General features: G+C 35.5%; 1 protein-coding gene and 2 non-coding genes across 3 annotated transcripts; 2 read left to right on the top strand and 1 right to left on the bottom strand.

The window, feature by feature from the left end:
• Positions 1 to 1,259: 1,259 nt before the first annotated feature.
• On the bottom strand, positions 1,260 to 9,508 carry bys (Bystin). The gene is made up of 7 exons (XM_071584404.1): positions 9,292 to 9,508; positions 9,008 to 9,208; positions 8,788 to 8,935; positions 5,697 to 5,846; positions 4,405 to 4,631; positions 2,181 to 2,389; positions 1,260 to 1,530 (listed from the first exon to the last, which is right to left on the bottom strand). Exons 1-7 carry the CDS (start codon positions 9,421 to 9,423, stop codon positions 1,287 to 1,289), a joined length of 1,311 nt encoding a protein of 436 aa, XP_071440505.1. The 5' UTR covers positions 9,424 to 9,508; the 3' UTR covers positions 1,260 to 1,286.
• A 9,389-nt stretch (positions 9,509 to 18,897) lies between these two features.
• Positions 18,898 to 18,969, top strand: TRNAP-UGG (transfer RNA proline (anticodon UGG)). The gene has a single exon. It is a non-coding gene; the product is annotated as a tRNA-Pro (tRNA).
• A 331-nt stretch (positions 18,970 to 19,300) lies between these two features.
• TRNAP-CGG (transfer RNA proline (anticodon CGG)) lies at positions 19,301 to 19,372 on the top strand. The gene has a single exon. It is a non-coding gene; the product is annotated as a tRNA-Pro (tRNA).
• The last annotated feature ends 6,844 nt before the right edge of the window (positions 19,373 to 26,216 follow it).

The following is a 26,216-nucleotide window of genomic DNA, read 5'->3' as shown; positions in this document are numbered from 1 at the left end:
AGTGAAGAAATGTGCTTATCAAATGGCATCTTCAGCAGCGAAATTTATGACCTAGTTTTTGTTTCCAGAACATCTTGTCAATGGTTATCTGCTTACACAGGCCACCTCATGAAATAGTAGTCATCATCATTGATTGGCTTTGAATGTGGAAAATGATAACATGGAGTAAAAGAGAAGTTGAAAGCAGCAGAGGATATTTGAATTGGACTTCTCTTATATGTTAACTAGAACATACTCTATCAGTATTTCGGGAGCTGCTTTTTAATTTTCCCTTTTCACATATTAGTCTTTTCAAAAGATTCTTTATATGATGAGTTGGACATAGGGATGTAGTCAATAATGGATGTAGTAACCAACACCTTGTATTACGGGAAACAAGTGACTCCCCAATGGTGAAAAATCCATTTCTTCGCCAATGAAAACTAATAAGGGACAAAAGAAATATTTTAAAAACTGCAACAGAAGAAACGTCTGCATTGGATATATGGATACCAGGCATTCAAGGCTCTACAATTTTAATAAATGGTTGGAAAGAATGAACAACAATTCTATTCATGGAATCTACTTTAGATGATGGGAAATAAGAGGTATTTCAGGAGATATGCACAAAATTTTCTTAGAGTTAATACCTGCTTATGATGTGATGCATGGTACCTATCGCCATTGTTATGCGTGTTACATAGAATCTGTACCTATTTCAGTACTAAGTATTAACCAGCTTTTTTGCCCTATACATAAAACCAAAGGACTTGTATTTCACCAAATTTTTAAGTTCTTATGCTATGCTATAAAATGTGCTATAAAACCATGAACACAACAATCAACCTGAGGGTTGGTTAGGTAGGGCTCACCCAGTAGTACTAAGCCCAATGGCCTGTGAAATTCACACATCAGAGTAGGGGAGCCAATTTCTTTCCCAGTGTTGGTTATAGTTTCCCAGGAAGACCTGGTTCCTGAAAAATCACACAGCTAGGGTGGAGCTACAGGTACCCAGAGGCTTGTCCAGGAATCAAATCCAGGCCCTCCAATCAGTAGTCCAATGCTCTACCCTTAGACTACTGCAACCACAATATGTACTATACTAAAATAATGATTGTACTTACTACACATGTTTTGCCATACTTAGAGTATATAGTCGGATGCAAATTGTGGGTTTAAGTTTAGATGATTTCAGCCATTATATAATATGATGTTATCATATCAAGTATTCTGATGAAATTTAGGAGAAATATTTTTTTTTAATTTCTAATTTTATTAAAACTTAATATATACAATTATTATGAACATTAATCAAGACTGGACATTTGTTCATCCAGCCCATGTTCCGGTTCCATTGTTTCCTCATCCCTGCATTTTGCACTTTGAAGCTCCCGTCTCACTTCTGGAGTTATTTTTGGATGGCACTGATGTCGGAGAAGCCCCAAAAGTGCTTCTCTCTGCTCCGAACTAACATCCCCTTTGTAACGCTGAACAAAAGTCAGGAGTGCCTGGTGCCACAAAACAGGTAATTCACGGCGGTCTCTCTGGAATCTTTAATTAAGGACAGAATTTAAAGGGACAGAATGTAACTCCCATTATTTCAAATGAAGAAAACATGCCAATTAATGAATTAAAACTAAGCCAAGTAAATAAATTACAGCTTTTCCTTCAGACTGCAACAAACAAGCAAGAAAAATTGACCTATCCTAAATTATAAGAATAATTTACAATGTCAGTCATACATATAAATTTACTTTGGGTGTTATGGTTGTCCAAATTGTTAATTAAATGTGTCAAAGGTCTTATTCTGATTCCCAAAATTATGGCAAAGCCTTGTTAGCACACATATTTTCCACTTTTTTTTCATTTCAGGAAAGTTTTTAGAAAAAAATTAAGAGTAATAAGTTACACAAAATATTCAGAATAGAATCCAAAATTTATTTTTTATCGCCCACAAGTCTTCCATAATTATATTACAGCATGCCATATACAATATGTGGAAACCGCCCAGACATGCACTTTTAATATTACTTGGGCTAGTTTACGGGTGTCCTCCACATTGACAGCCACTTGGCCTGGCATGAGGATGCCAGCATCAGAATAGGTGAACCATTGTCATAAATACAGAGGAAACATAAATCAGGCTATTTCATCTGTAAGCCCCAAAAACCTTATCTAAGTATCTATACCATGTTACTTACCTGAGAAAATGAAATACAACTGCATCAACAACTCTATATGGAAGTGCATATTTTTTGTCGAAAAAAATTCGGAGGAATATTGAATTGGCTCCATTATAATCCATTTCTGCAATTTTGAGGATGGCTGCTGCTGAGTGAAGCATTGGTATTGAATTCCGTGCAATTACAGCCCCCACAATAATGGCTTCTCTTAATGTACAGTTTCCACTCTGATGGAAAAAAAATATGGATTACCAAACTACAATTTCAAGAAAAGTAAACACACCACTACACCTAATGTATCACATGAGATTTTATCTGTGAACCTGGAGTCAGATAGAATCTACTAAGTATTTTCCAATAATATGTTAAATAGTAGTAATTTTGTTTTTGGATGCTTCAATTACTGAGGCCACTTACACAATAGACAGATTTATACATAGAAAACACCCGGAAATTCAGAGAAATATCAGTAAGACTGTATTATTCTTAGGCAGAGTTTTAGCAACATGGCAACGAAATTACAGTTTCCATGGGGCATAGGAAGATTAAGAACACAATATAGTGCTAATGAAGTGTAACGCCAGATTCAACAGGTTAGAATATGAAGATGGATAAGGAAATGGACGCATAAACCCAAACAAAAATAAATGACTGCCAGGAGACATAAAAGATTTATGAGGGCGCACAAGTAAACAGTAGAAGAAAAATGTAAACTTAAAAAAATGACAGAGAAAGCTGCTGAGGAAACCAAGTGCACATTCAATAGGAGAAGGACAAGGAAGCCATGGATTAGAGAAGTGATGACTAAGAAGATTAGGTTCTTCTCTTTCACAACTTGAACTATCCACAGCTTCTCTTAATTACTACTACTTTGAGCATTGATGATCCTGGCATCTTTTTATCAAGGTCAGCAAAATATCTTCTGGCTTCTCACAAATGATGTTCTTTTCATTAAATGAAGAACATAATGTATTTTTCCCCAGTTCTTTATTTTCGTACAACTTGTTTCAATGCTTACATATCATCAGGTACACATTATTCAAGTTGTAGTCCATTATATACCATTCATGTGAGAGAAGGGGTGGGTGGGTAGTACGAAAATAAAGTTCAGTGGAACATTGTGTTCTTCATTTAATGAATATAAACTTCCACAAAGTTGAGCCAGAAACAATTGAATACAATTATTTTCTCATTGATACCATCACCTAGCATTTGCTTTTCGTTTATCCATGTGAAAAGCAATCTTTCAATGCCATTGAGAATACATAAACATTGCCATGATATTCTTGTCACCACCCTTGAAGCATTTATCTCATTTATTTTGTCCATTGCATGATTGCGCAAATCGTTGATGCTTAACTCAAGAGGACAAAGAAGAGCGAAATTAATTGGACATTTACCAAGGCATAACCAATTCCTTAAGAACATATTTAAAGGAAACGTTGTAGGGAAGAAACCAAGAGGACGACGTCCCAGACATGGAGCATGAGATGGACTTCAGATACATACCTGATCTAATCGCAAATAATATGCCTGAACTCAAGTTTGGAAAAATGCGTAATTACTAGCCACACTAGAATGATAGAACAAGTGCTAAATACAAACTGAAGAAGCAGGCGTGCAATCATTACGGGAATTCCCCTCTTCTTGCCACTCGCTATGTGAATAGTCACTCGCTTAGCCAGTCGTTTGAAATACTTTTACATGTTATTCGAATTACGACCTGTGCGAGGTGCCCACTAAGTAAGGTTCTACTGTATGAGGAACAGATAGACAATCTATATGCTAAAGAAAGGAAAGGTCAGGAAGTTTAGACAAGGAAAGATTATGTGATGTAGATGGAGTATAGCAAGTATACCTTAGGTGTAGGTATACTTGCTCATGAGATAAAAAGGGCATTAAAGGAATTGAAATCAAATAAGGACACATAAGTAGGGATGCATAAAAGCCCTGGGGAATAGCCTTTAGGTTTAGGAAAACATGGAAGGAACAGCTTTTATTATCTAATACGCAATATTTATGAGGGATGTATTTCTGTGCATTTCTTAATTCAATTATTACCCCATATTTCCTTCCAACCAAGATCTTGCCTTCCACATAAGTATGCAACAACCTATGGAATTGTTACCATTTAAGCATTTGCGTTAACCATGGATGGATAAAAGATAATTATAGAAAAAAGCCACTTGTAGCATCCTCATACTTATCAAAATATACTTCAAGGGTTCTTAGATTTACTTACCTCACACAAAGGCAACAGAAAACCTTTCATGAAGGCACCAGGCTTGTAAAGAGCTTTTCGCATGGCTTGAAATAAGTGAAAATTCACTTTCTTGTATTCCGCAATGTCATCTCGAATTCGTGGTAGAAGCACAAGATTATAGAATCTTTGTGCCATTTTCTCTTTTAAGTTAGAGGCAAAGATTCGAGTAGCCATGTACATGGCTGATGCACTCCATGAGGTAGGATCTTAAAAATATAGAAAAGAGATATTAGTTGTAGAAAACAATACACATATATAAAAAGTGAATAGATTATCTTAAAACTACTTTCAGGTAACAATTAAACACACTTCAGAATGCTTATGGAAAATAATATTGCATCTGAGAAATATCTATGTACTTGTACCCTGGAATTAAATATCTGTTATAAAGGTACTTTTGCCGAATGATTTAATTCCTATCAGGCTACATTTTTCCTTGAAGAAGCATTTTATTTAACTAGATTTACACTTTTGCAAATACTGAATAGATGCATATTCTTGAGATTTGTGATTCACTGGGTTGGCAATCACATAAATAATTTATGAATTTCCCAATGCGCAATTTATGCTTTGTAGCAATAAAAATTTTTGCACTTTTGCACCAGAAACACTAAAAGATATTTCCAGTTTCTACCACTTCCTCATGTCTATGACAACCCTGACTTTTTCATGTCCCTATATCATTATGGCTTCCACTAAGCAAATCATCATTGGACTTTTACTTTATTCAATGTGATATGGGAGTTTTGAGGAAGAAATGAAAAGGGCATGAAATCTCATATTTTGTGGACAAATTCTAGGTGTGCAGCTTTATTAGGCACTTATGCTAAATTAATAATCTCTTGAGCTTTTCCACTTTATAGAACTAAGATTAAATAAGAAATGTAAGAGGTTATTTATTCTTTTAAATCCTAGAGTTAAAAATAGTAAATAAAATCAAATTGTTCTCCCTTAAGTAAGTACGTCAAAGCAAGTTTTCCCAGACAATGTATAAACTTAAGCAAAATTTAAGTTACCCCTGAAGCAATGATTTGAAATTCCATCATGGATTAACACATGACAAAAGAGTTCAAGAATCAAATAATGCACAGCGATTTTCCATTAGGGTCTAGTTCTTCAATTGTTACAATGTCCATAGAATTTCAAACTGAACATATATGCACTATTTGTTTGATGGAAATTTGTTTTGAAAAACAATTCAATTAGCATTTACATGGATTCTGACACCATTCAAAAACATGATTAATTTAGCATTCAATAAGTTTTTCTACCTGTAATATATAGAATCTGCTCCCAATTCTGAAGGCGTGGTATGATCTTAAATGCTTTGGGCAACTTGCCGGTTCTGTATTTTGAAAGTACCTCCCCAACACCTTCATACATTTCTTTCACCCGAGGGTCAACATCTTCAAGCTGTGGATCTAAAAAAGAAAGTTTAAAAACTAAATATACAAATATCAAAATGATGCCCTCAACCCAAAAATTAGTTCACAAGGATTACTTTCAAGTGGAATCTGAAATTCTTGCATGCAGAATTGGGGCCCAGTTCCTTTCTCACCTGTAGAGTTACAGAAATGCCTGTTACCCTAGAAATTACGCATCCCAGGTGTGTCATTAGATCTTATCTAAGTTTGGTCCCAGAACCCTCCAGAGCAGTACCCTTCACACTACCACACCCTCTTGGTAAATCACTTTTTAAGGTCTAACAAGTTTTCTTCCAACTGCTAATATTTCACCATTTATACCATTCACAATAAAATGCATATTCACACTTCTATGTTGCTAAAGGCTCTTCGAGTTAAAGATTTTTTAAGCCATTCTAATACCAGGCACATCCATGACATAATATATTGGTGCTACTTTCTATCAAATTACACTCCATTTGGTAAAATGGTAAGCAAGTGATGTTTGACAAATCACAGATGTAATAATGAACCCGCCTTCATGCATTTGTGCATATAATCCAATTCAATAATGGTATCAATGCTAAAATAAACTGACAAGTTAAACAAAAACTGAAATCAAATCGATAATAAAGAAATCCAACTTTTGATATCTTCTTTATTCAGTTGATTTAATGTGAAATTGTCTGTTTAGTACTTTTAATGGCTTGGAGGCTATCATAATCATGTACAAAAACTTGAAATATGACAAAATATTACACAAGGTGTTTGGTACTGGGGTCACAACTTTGGTCTCAGTCATTCGGGGCAAATTTGGATTACAGCATTCCCCTTATCTCCTACCCCGAACTCACATAAGCATCTCCCCGAGAAATTTTTCCTTTATAATTATTATTATTATTGTTAAAAGGTAATCTACTGGTTAAAGTGGTTTTCCGATGAACAAAACTAACAAATTAATATTTTGTGACTCCTAACAAAACCCAATATCCCACTCCACAACAAGTCCCTCTTCATCTCTGTTCTTCCTTTCTCATTTCATCCCGTCCATCATCCCTATCCTATTCCTAACCATTCCTCGTTTACCTAATATTCACCCTCTATCACTGTCTTCAACATCCCATAGCCAATTAATACACCCTTCATCCATTTTTCCTGCCTCATTATGATTTCTCCCAGCAGACTCCTCTCCTTGTCCACCATACCTCGACTTCCTTCTTTGTTTTCCTTTCGGTCAATTTCAACTTCTCCACACCCACATTTCAAAAGCCTCCAATCTACGTCTATCCTCCTGCTTCAATGACCACGTTTCCTCGCCGTACATAACTGGGCTCCATATCGAAGTGTAGAAGTCTTTTCTTAACATCCTTAAAACGTCCCTGTCATCGCCTCCCCCCTCCTTGTGAAAGCCTCTTTGCCTAGTGCAATTATTCTCCTTATGACCCTACTACTTTGACCATTTTGGCCCAAAACACTTCCAAGATACATAAACTGTTTCATCTGCTCTACTTTTTGCCCTTCTATTTTTATGTTCAGCTTAGCCTTTTTCTTTCTGGAAAATCGCATCACCTTTGTTTTATTTACATTTATTATCATCCCATACGATAATCAATCCCACTGAGTTTCAAATTCACTCAGCAATCCTTGCAGCCCCTTGGCTGACTGACAAACTAAAGCTTGGTCATCAGTAAACCTAACTGATTTTAAGAATTCCCCGCCCACACTCATTCCTACCTCCAGTTCTTCCCATGCCTCTTTAATCATTTCCTCTACATACAGGTTGAATAGTAACAGTGATAATGGGCAACCCTACCTTACATCTTTTCCTAACATTGCCCATCCAGTATCCCCATTCCTCACTTGAACCTGAGCAGTCTGAGACATGTACAGGTTGCGGATTAGCCTTCTGTCCCTCCAATCTATTCCTATTTTCTGCAATGTATTCATTAGTTTTATCCAGTTCACTTTATGAAATGCCTTTTCGAAATCTACAACACAGGTAAATGCATCCTGATAGCATGCTATATTCCTCTAGTTTAGAGATCTCATTACGGCAATGGCACCGCGCATGCCTCTTGACTTCTTACACTGTAACTGATCATCCCTTAAGTAACCATTTGTCCATTCTTTTGTTGATGATCCTGAGAACCACTTTGTCGGCAAGGGAAATGGAACTTATTGTTCTGTGATCCCATATGATGTAGCCTATATCTTTTTCAAAATAGGAACTTACACTGATCTCACAAAGTTTTCCGGCCAGATTCTACAATTCTCATTGATACTACATATCAGTCCATATATTCTCTTCCTACCACATTTTCCTACGCATTTCAGTCGTTCCGCAGGAATGTTGTCCACCCCCACGGACTTATTTGATTTCACTTCTTTTAAATGTAGGAATTTTATTAGCTTTAAGTTATTTGGTTCCTTGCCCACATTTTCAGATGCAGGCCTGCTTAACTCAATATGTGTGGGAAAACTCAATAAATGTAATAAAATGCTTTAATTAACACAGTGGCAAAGCATTACATTTTATGATTGAAGAAATGTGAGGCTCGAGTGCTCATAGATTCCAAATTAATTCCACTAATCACCAATTACTGACTTACGAAAGGCAAGAATATTTTCACAGTTTATACTTAAGCTTCCTCAAAATTTTATTAGGGTGCTCAGTACCTGAATTAGTAGATCACAAAATGGTATAAAACTAATTAATATTACTTGCCAGACTGCGGAATCAAATGCAAAGGATGCAAAATTAATTTGCAATGAACTTAGTGGACTGACACTCATGGACTGCATTGCATAATTGCTTCGTAACAAAGTGCAACTTGACTTTGCTTGGGATTAAATTTTCATAAAAAATAAGCACATTGAGAAATTAATATCTGGCTGTTTTTCTGGAAACTGTACTCCAAAATTAATAAAGTATGAGAAAACAAGAAAAATAATAACATACTTCCAGCATCGGAAAGTTGCGTTGCAAGTTCTGTCTGCTTTTCTGTTATTTTTTCCGCTATTATATCAGCCAAGGTTCTTCTGACCTCCGGGTCTTTACTCATAAATCGCTCAATTGCCTTTTCATCTTCGGGGTTGATCTGCGACAGCTATAAAGGCAATAGTTAATAAGACTTCACACAACGACTGCACATAATTAGTTCTTAACGGTGAATTCCTACCGCGTTTTCATAATCATATGCTTTTAAGTTTGCATCATCATCTTCTTCCTCGTCATCATCAGACTCGACATTTGTACCACTCAGGCTGGATGAAGGCTTAGACAAGGGCGATGCATTACTTATCCCAACGTTTTCCTCTAACTCGAGTTGCTGTTTACGAGCTTGTTGCAATATCTTCTTTGACAACTGCGAGTCTACGAACTGGAATACCCATTGAAAGTGATTGCCATTAATATTTCAAGATAAACAACGTGTCAACAAAATATTAAAAATATTTGACTTACACTTTCCTCGTCATCCTGTCGTACTCTTGACTTCACCCGACCGGTTGGCTTGGCATATCTATCACCTTCCAATTGAATGTCCAGGGGCACTTTGGCTTTAGAGAACCTCTTATGCTTTTTGGCTTTTCCCATTTCAAAGATAACTTACAACTAATTAGATATACTACGGTGGCTGGGTAAACACGTGCGTGTTTGTGTCACCATTGGTGAAGTTGTATCGGAAGTACAACCCGAAGTTAATTCAGTACTGCCAACTGCAACTTACGATGATATTCGTAGTAAATGAAGGAATACTCAAGAATCGACATTATTAATACCTAATTTATTAAATAATTTGATATGAAAGTAATTAATAGTAATTGTGAAATTTACACCTTTCATTTATTAAATATTTAAACAGATGCTACTTAACTTTTACTTCAAATATTTTAGACGATAATATTTTCTATTGGTATTGGTCAGAATATCGTCCAATCGAAAGATACCAATCGACCTCCTCCTGTGGCGGGCGCGCAAAGTGAAATGGTCATGGAAGATGCACCATAATATAATTTGATCTAATTTACTGGTAAGCCTACAACCTAACTTTTATTAAGCAAATACAATATTTGAAATATTTAAATATATGTAATTTTTTAATTTGCTACCTTTCGCTTACGGCATATTCCCTCAGGAATGATATAATATCTTTACATTTCCCGACGCCATTTTAACTCGATATACATATATTTCATCATTTGTGATATTATAAGTCCTTCAAATTTATACCAATAAATGGCAAAAAGGTAAATTCGAATATTTAAGAGAGTTAATGATATTTCAGAAAATATAAGTAACTGGAGATCGCGAATACTTTTTTGTTTTTTCTTAGTTTAAGAATGCTTTGTGAATCCTTTGCAAGAAATGTTACTTGGTTACCGTAAGTATTATGGTCGTCGGCTTCTTATATTTCCTGATTTTTATTGATATTCTGTTAATGTAATACAAATGCTGCCATTTATTTGCACAACTAATAAATCGCCGTCATTGAATACTTAAGAAAACCCTAGAAAGAGGTTGAAGTTTCATAGTAAATATATTTTATGATAATTGTAAGAAAAATGAAGTATTGCCAGTACGTTATTTATTTTCAAATAAATTTTTGTTTTTAATCAATATTTTTTATTTAGAAAGATAGTATACGCACACTTCCAGCAATCAACCAAGAATCTCATTTAACAAATGAGCTATAAGAATCTGAGGACGAGTTAGTTACTTTATAAGTCACCTTTTTTCATTGAAGATCAGTTTCTTTCTATGCATTGCAGTTTATGAGAAAATAGACTGAATTCAATTTAAGTCTTTAACAATCAGATAGCTGGTAATTCAGATTCCAGTGGTCACTAATATAAAAATACTCAATTAACTTAATTTTTAATTGATTGCACTTGGGTTTGATTGATGTGTTAATTCAAGTTTTTTTATGAATAAAATTTGGCGTTCTTTTGAAGTACCTATTTGTAAGAAATGCTTGTGAATATGAACGCATGCCATAGTGACATTGATTGATTGATACCACGTTGGATAGCTAGGAATTAAATGCAATTTCTCTTTGGCAGTATTTGTTTTTTATTTGTAAAATTGAAATCATGTGGTAGCTTTAAGTTTATGTCTTCAAAGAGAACATTATCACAATGAAATATTATGCTTCATAGACCATATATAATGTTGATATTATTTCTTAGTGTTGTATTAGGTACCATAGGGACACTCTGAAGCAAATTTAGGACCATTTGATGTTAGTGAAACTGGATCTCGTCTCGAAACAGATTATGGAGGAGTTCACCCCCAGAAAGAACCTTGGCATGCTTTATTAGATGGCCCCTTGACATTTGTCTCTAGATTTGTTCTTTTTTACTGAATGAAAGTTCACAGATTGGGTGGATGTTCATGGTTTGCATATATCCTCTGCTGCTTACAAAAGACTTGTACACATATATAATGGCATGCATCGGCTGAGAATTTTATTTTTAGCGTGTGCTTTAGCTTCTTTTCAAATATGGAACATTAATATATGTATCGTCATTTTGATTTGAGTGGATATGGAGGTATCTAGTACAGATATGATAGGCTAATGAAATCTCCACATAATGTCCTAGATGGTGTGCATTTTGCCCATGCTCAAAGAATTTGAATTTATCATACCACATCATGGGCTAATGAGGTCAGATTCAGAGACTTTATTGGTAGTTTTTAGGTAATGAGTACAAGAAATGAAACCATTTATTTTCCACAGCTGATTGTCTTTTGATGTTTTATGAAACTTTTGTATCTTTTCGTCACATAGTTAATTTTCTGAAAGTCATACACTAGTATTTAAAATAAAATCGTGTACATGTAGCAGGAGTTAATACCAGGAGACTAATTTGTCTTAATTTTTGTGTTTACTCATTCTATCATTGCCTAAAAAAATGTGTAGTTCTGTTCAACTTGAGGCTATAATTATTTTTTCTTATAATATGCATACTTTTACTAATATTATGCATGCTGCCAGTGTGTGTCTACTATAGTTCAACTTACTGTATTGTTAGGAGAAATATTCTGAGGGTGGCCTTTCACTACCTTTTATTTGTCCATTGTTGCTATTTGTTTGCCCAGCATGGCCTATTAGTGTTCTGACCTTGCAAAAACATGTCCTTATAGCATCCATAGTGAACACTCAATGAATTTCTGTAGGCGGTTGGTTATACTGATGTATGGACATACAGTGGACATTTTATGGAGCCATTGTAAAAAATGTGGTCGTATAAGATGTCCTTTGTGAACTTCATAATGATAATAGTGGTTTATTAAGCATATTGGTTAGTTCCCTGCCTACATAGAACTTGTCACATTTAAGATTGTAATGGACAGAGCTTAAACTGGTGTATTCGTATTAAAAGATACAGAATCAATTAATATAATATTACAATATCATAGGAAATCTTTAATATAAATAATTAGTATTCAAGATACTGTTCAATTAAATGAAAAGCTTGATTCATCAAATATTTTTAGACATTTTCAATATCTTGAAAATTATTTTAGCTTTTTATTGTTAAGGAAAATGCGTTATATGTTTTGTTTGAGCATTAATGAGGGCTCACTGGGTAGAGTATTAGGTACAAAGGAATATTTTGTTTGGCAAAGACAATTGACAAAAAATTGTTGAGATTTTGTGAATAATGAATAATGGTCTACATGAAGTGTGCTTTTCTAGGCTCAAAATGCTACCTAATACTTTCTTTTGGCATGTAAATAATTTCAGTTGTTGGGAACTTTGGCCACAGAATAATATGCCATATTTTAAATGACTATATATGTGGTCATAATAAAACAATAGCTTAGTTTTTTGATTTAAAGTGTACTTTAGATACCATAAAATGAAAATTGAGCTGTTTATTTTTTTATTAGAAGAGTTATATGATTATTACAACCAGGACTCTCACTAATGGCTAAACCAAGAAATTTTGTTAATGATGACTTTGGTATTGGAAGGCCATTAAAATGTATTTAAGATTGTAGTTGTTTTGGCTTGATGTGGGTGAAAGTGGAGAAGTATTGTTTTTTGTAAATTTAGAGAGAAGAATTTTATCTTGAGCATTTAAATATTTTATATGAACAGTAATTGGCCATCTCTTGGCCATTGGTATACATGGCCCTGGGTTTGACTATAATGGAGAGTTTTTGGCCATCCTGAATATGTCTGTATGCTGTGTGGGTTCTTACCCAGATAGGAACATGAGATGGAAGATTCATGCCAAGGGATTCCTAAACACACACCAGCCATGACCAATTAGTACAGTTTATTGTTGATCTTTGGAAACTATTGATAGCAAATATCACGTTATATCTAATGCATGAATTATAATTTTACTCTCTAATAAATACTTGTTTAACCTTCATTTATTCCATGTAATTACATGCATCCCACGCCATCATTACCTATAATACCACGGGTTGTCTTTCTCCAGTTGATAAATGTCATAATTCACACCATTGAATATGAAAGTTGGAATTTAATTGGTGGAGGTAGAGGTTAACCAAAACCAAGTCTTAAGATGTGAGTAATGTGAGCATTCATGGTAGGGGGTTTTCTCTGTGCCACCATTCCGTATCCCTCAAAATTCTAGTGACATAAAAAATTGCCTGGGATTTAGATGAGGTTCACCAAAGGCAGTACCTGGGATTTGAACCCAGGACCCTTCAGCAAAACCCACTTGGCTACGTACCACTTGATGGCATTTGCATCATATGATTACTAAAGAATGGGTTAGGCTTATCTCAGTTCAGATATTTTATGTTACTCGTATAATTCATTTATTTTTCTATACTTCTGTGCATGATCTGTTGTTTTAAGAACTTGTTACCTTTTTTTCATCATTTGTAGGAGTGTGAAGAGAATACTACCATAACTTGAGATTGTATGGACAAGTTATTCAAGGCAGTTTGAACACACTTTTTGAGCCACTGATTTATTTCATCGAAGTTGAAACAATCATGGTAAGTGATGAATTTACCAATGGCATTGGAATTGTTCTGCATCATCTCAATTGAATTCATTTTGTTAGAGTGGTTCTTTAAAAACAATCCATTGAATATGCTCTAAGAACCAAGAGTGTAGGTATACTTTAAAAGTCAATATGTAGGCACAAAATCCCTAATTGTGATGCTTTTATTTAATTTTGCATGTATATATTTTTTCATGTGAATTAATTCACACTACAGTTATCTTCCTTGTTTTTAAGGTATAAATTTGCAGAGTGCATGTGAGACAATAAACCATTTAACTGAATGTCCCAAAACGAAATCAAAAGAGAGTGTCTTATATAATTTACACTTTCAGGCTTCCCTTTGTGAAATTGTTTGATGTCCATATTAAAAGAGTTTGTAGTATTCCACAGCCAGAGAATGTCTTATAATCTGAATTTGTTGTCTCTCAATAGTCATAGCTTCATTTCTAAACAATCATGTGTCTGTCATCTTCTTTTGATATAGTTAGGAAAATTCTGATACTGACTTGACGGTCGTGGAATCAAATCATGCTGATGCCACTGGTCATCTGCAGCTAATATCATAGGTATTTCCTGGGTATTAGAACATTATGAGAAATTGCAGAAGCACATGGAAAGTATTTATTCTTCATGATCTGTGTGTGTGTATTGGACCACAGTTTCACTGATGATAGAATTGTCTGGTGCTGAAATTGGCCAAATTCAGAAAATATTCATTGGTTTATTATGCCAGAGTCTAGGTTGGGGTAAGAAGAAGTTCAAAGGGGAATAAGAGGGAGAGAAGTATAAAGTATGAAAGCAGATTGTATAAATTACTTTCTTCTGTTGTCTTTCTGTGATAGGAGATGGTTCTTGGAAGGGATGAAATGAAGATGAGGTTTTTAAATTCAGGAGTTTGTTGAAATAATGGTTAGCTGAAAGGGAAAAGTTATTTGGTTAGATTAAAATTCCTGATGAAGATGATTTTAAATAACTTGCGACAGTGATGTAGGCAGGACCCTGGGGGACTGCTCACCCCACTAAGGCAAATCTATATGGTAGTTGCTTCCTTTATCACTGTGGGCCAATTTCTGTCTTCTGTGCCACTTGAAAATCATTGGATGAGCCTCCTCAAATGTTTTGGAAAAATAATTTACAAAAATATTTCTATTTAACAATCAGCTTCCATGAGTAAATAATCATATTACCTACTTGTGGACCCATTCAATTTCATTGCTTAGTATTTGATGTAAATTGTTTGCAGGTGTTTTTTCTGAATGTATATACATGAATGTCTGGATAGGCGAAGCTAATAAATGTTGGGTTTTTAGTTTGTGTCCAACCAAAATTAAACTTTCCTTAAATGGTGGATTGCCAAGTAATGATTTCCATGAGTGAAGAGAGGTTGCATTAGTATTATTTGAAGATGAAGTCCACATGCACATGATAGTCCACATTTAAAATTTAATGTTACAAACATAGTCCATCCCTCCACATTGACTACAGCCTTGAGGTGGTGGAAGGGTTTGCATGTTTCTATGACCCACGAAGCTGGGCTGGCAGGAACAATGATAATTTTCCCTGTTAGGGTCATGCATTCAGGATAGGTTGAAGAGTATGAAACAGACAATAGTTAATCCTTACAGCTGTTTTTCCTTAGAGAGATGCTTGCAAAAGCATCTGACCCCAGTGGTGTTGCCATTTCAGTGATGGTATCATGAAGTGTAATGATACCAAATATGTAGGTGGGCACTAGCAACTGCTGGACTCTTCTCACAGGGCCAAAGTTGTGTCCAGCAGTGGAGGAGCCAAAGCTTCTATGGTCATCATCAGACAAAATTCTTGCATAACTGAGTGGATGGCAGCAGGAAGGATGACATGGAAGAGGAATGCATTCATGGAAATGGGGATTTCAAATGATTGGAAGATGCTGAGGACAGGTAAGTTGGAGAATATTAAGAGAGAGACGGAGAGAGGAAATATGTAATTATGTTAGGCTTATGAGAGATGAGTTGGAAAGATACCAGGCATTATTGGATTGATAGTTGCTGAGTAATATAGATAAGGGGTAGAGCATCAACATTAGATACTCCAAGTACTAAATAGGTAACTGGGGAGAAGGATGGTGAATGTGGAACCGGTGATTGACAGAATATCAATATAACATATTAGAGCAGTCATGGTCAAACTACTAGTAATCTAGGTGTACATGCCAAAAAGAAGCCATATGGGGTAAGAGGTAGATAGTGTATATAGAGAATGGATTGAACAGTAGTAATAGATGAAAGGAAATATAGGAGTGAGGTAAAAGAGTGTGGTTTAGGAGAAAGGAGTGATTGCAGAGAAAATTATAGAGTTTTGCAGAAGAAATACCTTAATTAAAATAACTCGTTGTTTAAACACTACAAAATATCAGGAGATACATCGAGATAGATATCCATTATATTATATTATGGTTAGGCAAAGGCATAGGAATAGCATTATCCACTCACTTAGTTTCCCGGAGATAGATTGGATCACAATTTAGTGTTTTTGAAGTGTAAGTAATTTTAAATGAAAGAGAATGGGAAAAGGAAGGGTTTAAGGAAATGAAATATAGAAGACTTAAATGGGGGAAAATGGAAGGATTATCATGAGGTAGATGATGAAATTCTGAGGGAGCTTAAAGGGATAGGTGCAGTGGGAGAAAAATGGGAATATTTCAAATAAGGAATGAGAAAAGGGGTAAATAAGACAATAGAATATAAATGGTAAATATAAAAGGATTGGGATAGGAGGCAATAGTTTGCAGACAGTATAATTAGGAAGATGAATGAAAGAAGGAAAGGGAAAAATATGAACACAGAATTAAGGAGAAGAAAGCACAAATATCTAAACAATGAACTGAGTTGAGAAACTAAAATGGCAAATAAACATGTTGAAAAGAACAATGGGAGGATATGGAGAGTTTACAGAGACTTGGAAAGGAAAGTGAATTTCTAATATTAAAAATGTGATAGGTAAATTATTATTCAAAAGAGAGTGGGTTGTGGTGAAATGGGAAGGTTATATAGAGGATCTCTTTTGCAAAGTGCTGTAGGCCAGTAAGCTTTGATATAGAATGTGAATACGATTTCAAAAGAATGATTGTAATAGGAATACTTAACTATTAGATAAAAAAACATTCAAAATCATGAAATTTAAGAAGGCTCTAGAATAGGTAACAACTCTGCATAACTTTTCAAGAATTAAGGAAAATGAAGAAGGAAGAGTTTTTAATGACTAATTTGTGGCATTTATGAGGGAAGAAGTTGATCAGATAGCTTTATTAAACAGTATTGATACCCATCCAAAAACGAGAAAGCAGCAGTATGTGAGAACTATTGGTTTGTTATCACTCATGATCAAGGTATTACTTAAGAGCATCGATAAAAGAATGGAGAGGATATTAAATGATTATTAGGGGATAATCAGTTTGGTTCCAGGAAGGGGAGAAGTGCTCGTGATGCACTAGCAGTAATAAAGTCACTAATAGAAAGGAGCATATAGCACAACCTGAGCGCATTTGTATTCTTTGTGGCTTTTAAGAGGTTGTTTGACAGAGTAAACTAGGAACCATTGATAACTTTAGAACAGGGGAGGAGACTGGAGGGATGGACGAATTATCTGAAGCCTGTACCATCTCAGGTAGCTTAAGTGCAGATAGTAAATGGAGAATAGGGGTGGGCAATGATAGGTAGAGGAATATGACTGTGATGTCTTCATTATAACCTGCTCTTTTTAATATATTTGTAAAGGTAATGGTAAGGGAGTCTTGGGAAGGACTGGATACCAGTATGAAAATAGGTGGGGAACTCATGAAATCAATTTGAAATTGCAGATGATTTAGCATTAGTTAGCCATTCAGAAAAATAGCCGCGATCATTACTTGGTGCTTTTCAGAATGTGTTGTAGTATGGGATTATAATGTTAAATATGAATCTGTAGAGGTAAGTTTCTCGAGGGTGGCATTTAGAATGGCTTGAGTGCATAGTACAGGTTGAGTACCCCCATAGTATTTTTTCAAGGGTATTGAAGAGTATTAATACTAAATAAAATGTGGTTTAGTTGAATAGCATAGAAACTGTGATTTTATTGAAACATACATATTTTGTTTGACTGTTCATTTTAATAGTGCTACCAAGTACTCTGTTAATATATCATAAAATAATAATAATACATTTCATTTGTCGAGTGATCAAGTTGTTACAACTGTTACACTTGATATAAGACACGTCAGGGTAAAGTTACAAAATACATACAATGGATTCAAGACACATATAAGGCATTATTAAGAAGTTCAGCAATTGAATAAAACATTTTTAATTTCAAGAATCTAAAGAGATTGACTTTAAATGCAGCCCCCACTTTTTGGGTTTTAATCTCAGCTGGGAGTTTATTATACACATACATTTGAAGGCCCATAAAGTTCTCCTAAGTGTAGTGCACAGAGAAAATGTACTGAAACAGTGGATTTAATGGACCTTAGTAAGAAGCAGGCTGAGCTTAAGTTACCAGTTAAAGTATTTATGTGTTCATTCCTATAAATTGGAAAATCGACATTGAAACCCAAAAATTTGGTATTTTGTACATGTGGGATCACCTTCCCATCAGCTTCAAGAGGAAGTACTTTGTCTAATACAACATATATTGTAAATCTCGATTTTCAATATCAAGGGACTTATGAAGTGATTGGCCAGGGTAGGGACCTCATTTTGCTGCGATAAATAGGAGGCTATTGTCAAAATCCTCAAGATGAAGTCACTTAGATTAAAGGTTTTCTAATCAAAATCGCCCAAATCCCTGTATGTGCAACGTGTGTATGAAAAAAGGAAAGGCAGAAGAGCATGATAAAATTATCTGCACCTTTTAATCTGCATGCTTATGCCCTGAAAAATTAATGAATTTTTCATGAATTCATTATTCCAGAGTTGATTGTTCTATGCAGCAGCTGTGCTTTCATTCGTTTATCCTGTGAGTTAGGCGCCCATGTGTGCAATTTGCCATTCCGTTGAACCGCAAGTATTTTTAGAACGGAAAAGAAATCTAAGATTTGTCATTTTTGATATTTGTATGTGGCCTGTTGGTCTAGGGGTATGATTCTCGCTTTGGGTGCGAGAGGTCCCGGGTTCAAATCCCGGACAGGCCCAAATTTTTTCATGATCGAAATGGTCTAACGGAATTGGATGAATTTCATTGCATATTGTCCTTTTCATCAGGAAATGGAAGACATCAATTAGTGAATTTGTTGAAAGACTTTTAGTTTTGAATTCAAAGGGCTATTCATAATTTGCTATTACATATAATTTTAAGAATATTTTCAAGCCAAGGCCAGGGAGCCGATAGTTTTCGGCTGCTTTCTTTACAATTGAGGAAACCTTCGAGCCGCCGCCGTAGCAATAGGTTTGATCAATAATAATTTTGTAATACACAAGCAATATTTACTAATATGTACTTTTGAATTTGACATATGAACCAGAGGCCTGTTGGTCTAGGGGTATGATTCTCGCTTCGGGTGCGAGAGGTCCCGGGTTCAAATCCCGGACAGGCCCTCCTTTTAAGCAGTGTTGGGTATGTTGGATATTTATGTATTCTATTTTGTTATTATATTCAGTGAAAGAATGTTTTTGCACGTCGTTCTATTATCTGATACTTTTCTCAGGTTGCGTTCTTATCTTGTTGCCACGAACCAGCCCGATTTCGAAATTGGGTCTGGTTTATTGATTTTTTGTCCGTGGCGCTTCATCGGGTAAAGCGGTAAAGGTATGTGTCACAAATCAGCACGTAGTGAGAAACTTCCTACTAAGTAGTTGTCATTCTGGTGTTTCCAGCATTAAGCACTAAAATATTATCGTAAAAGTCTGAACATTGGAGCAATTAATAAAATATTTACATGGACTGATTATAATAGGGCCTCCATTATGCCGGAGTAACTTTGAAGCGTCGTACTCAAGATAAAGTATTCCAATGGTATATGAACTTTCCCCATTTAAAGTTTTTAATACTTTTATTTAGTAATTACTTTTTTCGTTTTAAAGAAAAGATTTCAGCAGGAGTGTTGCACACAATATTGGTGGGGTCAGACTAGAGAATCTGTTGAATGCCGTCATTTATTGAATTATTTTGTTTTATACCCAATTTTGAAGCTATGAGATCTCTAAGTAAATGTCATGGCAAATTGATAGCAAGTTGGAATTATTAAAAACTCACATAATGTTGCTTTGGTGCTCTTTATGAGACTGCATATTCATGGATTTCAGTCGAAAATGTTTTATTCTCGACATCGAGGAAATTTAGTACGTGGAATTTCGATTATTTTAAAAATAAGATGAATTTAAGCATAAGAAACCGTGATGGCTTCATCTTTCTGTGATCGATTGAGAGTATTGAAATAAATGACTCGGTTTTACATTGAGTGAACGAAATAAAGGTTGGGTGGTTCACATTTGAATTACTATCTCAGTCTGACTGATGCGTGTATTTGGCAGTGAAGCCACGTACATTATGTTAGAGATATGGATGCTAAGACTAATAGCTTTAGGGATTCCTTTCTCCTAGTGAAAAACGTAATGGTGACAACGCAAGGTCCTCACTCTCTAGACCAATCCCACTGATCTCTTTCCACTTGGGCGTGCGTTACATGTCGTGCACCATTGGCGATAGCGGGCACAGAGAGAATATTCTCAATTAATTGAGGGATCCTTTAATATTTTTAAAATAACCCCTAAAGCATTTAGCATTTTATGAACATCATTCATGTCATTTTTTTGAAAAACTTTATCTCCAGCTGGTGACTTGTCGTGCTTTTGTTAAAAAAACACTTGTATGTATACAAATACTCTGCGTATCCGTGTTTCCGCCAAAATTAAAATTTTACCCCCGCAATCCCCCACTTGTCTCTTCTTATCGTAAACCGAGTAAATTGGAATTTTAAACTTCGCCAAGATGTTTCAGTTCTAAAATATGGGGTCAAAATTGGAAGGGAATTTATTATCGTCACAAAAATTTCATGGTTAAAGCGGAATAGATAAATCGAGTTGGAAATTAAAGGTGGAAATTGATTATTTTTCTCATAAAAATTGAAATAAAATTTTATGATCCATTTATACGTTCTAAAATAATTGTATCCCTGCCCTCTTCACACTCGCTTGTAGGATTCATTTCTATACTCTTTGAACAAAAATTATTTTTAGTTGATTTTACCTTTTAAATTTATGTTTAGTGATTGTATTGTGAGTTAGCCTTTTTTGTAAAATTTAGCTCGGATGAAAAACTAATTCAGTTCAGCACTGAGGGTTTTTCACGATTTGATCAATGGCTTTACGTATTGTACCATTGTTAGAGGTTGAATCTTAGAAGAAATATTGTTTATATTCGGATGTACAATACTATATTTGGGTTATATACTATAACTCAGTGTTTGGGTAGTTTTAGAATATACCTTATATAAGACTTTTCTTTAAATGTGATTGACAGGGTTTATGTGAATTTGAACTTCGCCTTCCTTGAGTTAGTTCACTACTTTCGCCACCATCACAAGAAGCGCTCAAAGCTTAAGATACTGCATAGTAGCGTTACCTTATCGAACAAATATGTAACTGTGTGAGGAACGTCATAACTGCCGCGAAAATTCCTCTGGAGTAAAATACTTGATTAATCATTCAGTAAACAAGTATAATTTGAGATTTATTTTCGAAATATCAGCCATGAATATATTTTACCAAAAGACAGGAAATTTTCAAAGATATTAATAAATCCTTGAAATTGGACTATGATGTGGATTTACTGCAAAACACCTAAATGCTGTTGTAGTTCCCTTCTCTTAGCAATTTTCATGTTGATTTCTTATAGTATGAGAGTCTTAAGACGCGATTTGTCGCTAGAATTATTGTCGACTATTATTAAATTCAATTTCAGCTATGAAAGTTTCCTTGCACGAAGGTCCTATGCAAGATTTTGATGAGTAGAAACCAGTCCAATAGGTACCCTGACCAAATCTAAGAAGAGAGAAGAAATGGGCTGGGATAATACTGAGGGTCAGCGAATTGCAAAATGCTGTGAAAAGGGAGACGTCGTTAACGGGCTGAGAGGGGTGGTGGATATTTTGAGTGGCATGATTGAGGGTTGAAACTGTCATGAGGAACTACGAGAACCCGCGCCAGGTATCAAGATTGCATGCTATTCCATATCATGCATGCTTTGATATTTAGCGAAGGAATGCTAACCTAGGATGTGAAGCATATTATTTAGCATTGGTTACATTTACAAGGTGTAATCAATCTCTTAAATTTGATATGGATCGTTATGCAAGCAATGCATCCTTTTTATTGCAGGAACATGATATTAAGCCGATCTGGTTTTTACTTTATCCAACTAAGATTGCAATATTGATGGCAAAATTTGTAATCAATCGTCTCGGTCAGTGAATGCAGTGGAAAGTGTTCTCGTGAGGATTATTATCGGACGTTATATTTAAACACAAAGTATCACAAGTCAGCAAATTTGAGCCTAAAAATGAATTTCCTTTAATTTTTGAGATGCCAATTTAATAAATTCGTTAATTTAATTATATTATCATAATTTTAAATTTACATCACCCGAAATATATTCCGAGGGATAATTAATGACACAAAGGATCCTGAGGTTAAAAACCTTTCTTCTCAATCGTATGCGTTTAATTTACTTAGTTTACTGCGATTCATGTCTATGTGTATATTTATATAAACATAGTAATCAACCCGAAGGTCGTTTCGGTAGGTGATGGTAGAGTCCACCCAGTACCTATACGACGTGTGAAATTCACACATCATGGTAGGGGGGGCCGTCCCTTCTCCTGTGTCGGCTGTTTCCCAGGAAGATCTGGTTCCTGCAAAATCACACAATATGAGTGGAGCTTAAGGGTGCCCAGAGAGGCTTGCCCGGGAACCGAACCCGGGCCCTTCGGTCAGTAGTCCAACTCTCTAACCCTGGACTACCGCGACCCCCTTATACTCGTACATGTGTTGTGTGTGTTGCATATAGTAGTTATAATTTATTATGGGTATGAAAATAACTTTAACTTTGCCCTGGGAAAAGTTGAAGCAGCGGTCATAACCGCGAGGCACAATTTCAATAAACCCAGAACCATTATCAGCATTATTCAGGATATTAATGGTGAAATTATCATTGAAAATGAAAAGCGAGGACAGTTAAACATGAAGTGGAGGGGAAGAATTACGGAGAAAGGCCTTGGATAAACCTTGAAAGGCAGATCATGGAAAAGGACGGCGCAAGGAACTATGAGGGATTGAAGAGATCGGTAGGGTACAGGATAGTTTGGATAGCTGCTACAAACCAATCCTTAGGTTGAAAAGCCGTAATGATGATACTAATATTATGATCTCCATTGTTTTTTTTCTGTATTATAAATTATAACTACGTTTGGATGAAGGGCGGATATAAGAAGCACTCGCTTTTTAATCACAACACATCTCGAAGAGTAGAATCCTCAAAGGACCTTGAGTGTGAGGTCTTCCTACGAGTTTTAATTGTTTCAGTTTAAACGACCTGCTGATAACATTGAAAGTCAGAACCCGGGTCGTGTCTAAATAAAATTCTGTGTAATAATAAAGTTATAGTTTTTCATGAAATGAATAGATGCCATAAAGTCACGCCTAAAACGACCAATTGTTTAAGTTTATTATGGAATTTATTCGACTTTGTTGTGGGCTTTAGTTTGATTTCTCAAACTTGGAGCTTGCGCGGATACGCCATTGTGGTATGAAAACTCGATAAATGATGGCATCTATTGGTACAATGAAGTGAATCATGAAGCCTGGATTATATTTACGACGTTAGAGATCTGTACAGAAGATGAAAACGTTGCTCGGTACGAACAGCATTCTTTAAATGAGTTTCTTCTCCTTAATCCTTGTACTACCCTGAAATATGTGGAGCAACCAGTGCTTTACGAAGAAATTATGTTCCCCATCCATTTCTCCTAAGCGGTTCTAGATTGATGGGAATCGAATGGAACCGAGTGATTCCCTTCCCTACGTCGTTCAGGGAGAGCAGCAGAGCTGTTTATAAAGTGGGATTAAGCTTAATTTAATTAGAAGGCTCGAATGGATGGAGTCAGGAGTAGGCACGTGACGGAGGGGAGGAATACTTTTAATAAGGGGCTAGGGATTTAAGGGCGGGAAGGGGAGTTCATTTTCTTAGTTTCGAAGTTTCATGGTCCTTTCTTTAATGAGTCTTAAAATTCATTCGATAGAATAAATGACTGCGGAATTCTAAGGGGAAAACAACCCGAGTGATCGAGGCTTTAATTCTGCACGCGCTTAAAAATCATTCGCCCGTAAAGACTATTTTGAGAATGCTTTTCTCAGCGTGGAATGGGGATGACGTGGAGATGCTTTCTCTCTAAAAACATTGCGGAATTCTTCCGTCATGCTGCGATGTTCGAGACCTTACTCGTCATCCTAATGCACCTCTATTGTCGTTCCGTCTTTTCTGTATGGACCGCCAGGGGGACCAATGATCGCACTGCCTCTTTCAGGTTCTCACTCGTAGGATTGTGTAATCTTGAATGAAAGCATGCTTCATCACTTTGAATCATCATCTTCATACAGAGTTGTTATCATCATGGTGCCCTAACCTCTACGCAAAGAGCATACAAGTCCACAATTCACATTACTTATTAGTTAAAAGAAAGTGGTCATCAGAAAAATGAAATCTTTACTCTGTTCTATTTAGACTGTGCTTCGTGCTTTTCACTTTCGTCGTGATTAAAAAAATACCTACCGTTTTCAAATTGTTAAATAATATTTACTATTCCGTAATCATACGTATGGTTATTTAACAAGCTATCACTTGCGCCTTCTATAGCATCTTCGAATCTACTATCTATAGCAACGCCTGAATCTACTCGACTGATGCATATATTTTTTTAATTTCGTCATTTCTGATACACTCTAGGAATACATTAAAATAACCGTTGTTAGCCTATCATTATATCGTTTCACTGGATATCTTATATGAATTGGTTTCCAAAGAACCTAGGTTAAGATTCTGCTCACAATGCGAATGTTAGCGATTTTCATAGTAGTGTATTGATCAAGATTGGTCTTTGATAGACACAGGAGCTAAAAACTGATACCATTATAGAGTCTTCTAATCACGACTCTGACTACGGTACCGCCTTAGATTACAATAAATCAATTTATTACTCTACCTGGTATCAATCTCCTTTCATTCCATTCAACTCGTGAAAACTTTTGCCTCCTTATACTTTGTTCACCTGAAAATTCCCTTCTCTCAGACTTTCCAATGCTTCTCAATTTTTTTCTGCATCCACTTGCCCTTCCCCCTTCTTATAATATCTCACAGCAACATTTTCCCCTACTATGCCGAGTACTCCGTCATAGTTGTGTATGGTTCATTTTATTTCTTTCCATTTTTCTCTCACATCTTAAAAGCTTCCAACGTACTATTATCCTCTAGGCTCAGTGACTAAATGTTTGAGTCATACCAAGTTACGCTTTGAAAGTTCCATACCAAACCATATCAAAGTTTTCGCTAATATTTTCCATGTATTTTTACAGGTGGTCCTTATCACAAACTCCCACGTTTTCCACTCTCTCCTCATTGCTAAATTTTTTAGATGACGTAACTCTCGCTTTAATATCCGTCCTACTTTTTCCCATGTTCGCCTAAAGCTTTTCTAAAGAGAATGAAGTTCCAACTGCTCCAATGTATATTTAACATATTACCAGATCGCTTTTTCTTGAGAGATCTAAACCCATTATAGCGTGAAGAACAAAGTGAGTAGCTTCAGGCGTGATGTGGTGGAAGTCGAACATAATGAATAACTGATCGAAGCACTTTTCCAATTGATAGTGATCAAGTGGAAACGTGCTTCGATTAGTTATTAATTACTCCCATTATTATCTTATGATTTATTCTCATCCCATTCCTATTACAATGGATTTATAATTCACTCAACAATGATTGTAATCCCTTGACTGACCTGCCAATTAAAGTTTCATCTGCAATTCTAACTTGCACGTGCTTAATCAATTTTCGGAAAGCTTACAATCATTTTACTAGATTTTCCCATGCTTCTTGTACCATTTCCTTCTCGTACGAGTCGAAAATCCCAGTAATTATTGACCCTCTTTCTTTCCCCATGCCTAAAATATCATTTAAGCAGTTTTTTCTCATAATTTTAGGTGTGTTAAAATATCTTGTGAAACGCAACTTGGTTTTTTCATCCACGGTATTCTATCAACCGATGGAATTACTAGCTCCGGTTATAAAATGGTAGACTCTGCCGTTCCGCATAGATAATAGTGATTAGTCCCTTATTTATTTCTAATTTCAATCAATGGAATTCATTGATAGGTCAGATTGTTCGCC

The sequence above is a fragment of the Hetaerina americana genome, unplaced genomic scaffold (genome assembly GCF_022747635.1).
Source record: "Hetaerina americana unplaced genomic scaffold, ioHetAmer1.1.p SCAF_19, whole genome shotgun sequence".
Taxonomy (NCBI): Eukaryota; Metazoa; Arthropoda; class Insecta; order Odonata; family Calopterygidae; genus Hetaerina; species Hetaerina americana.
This window is presented reverse-complemented; position numbering and strand designations above follow the sequence as displayed.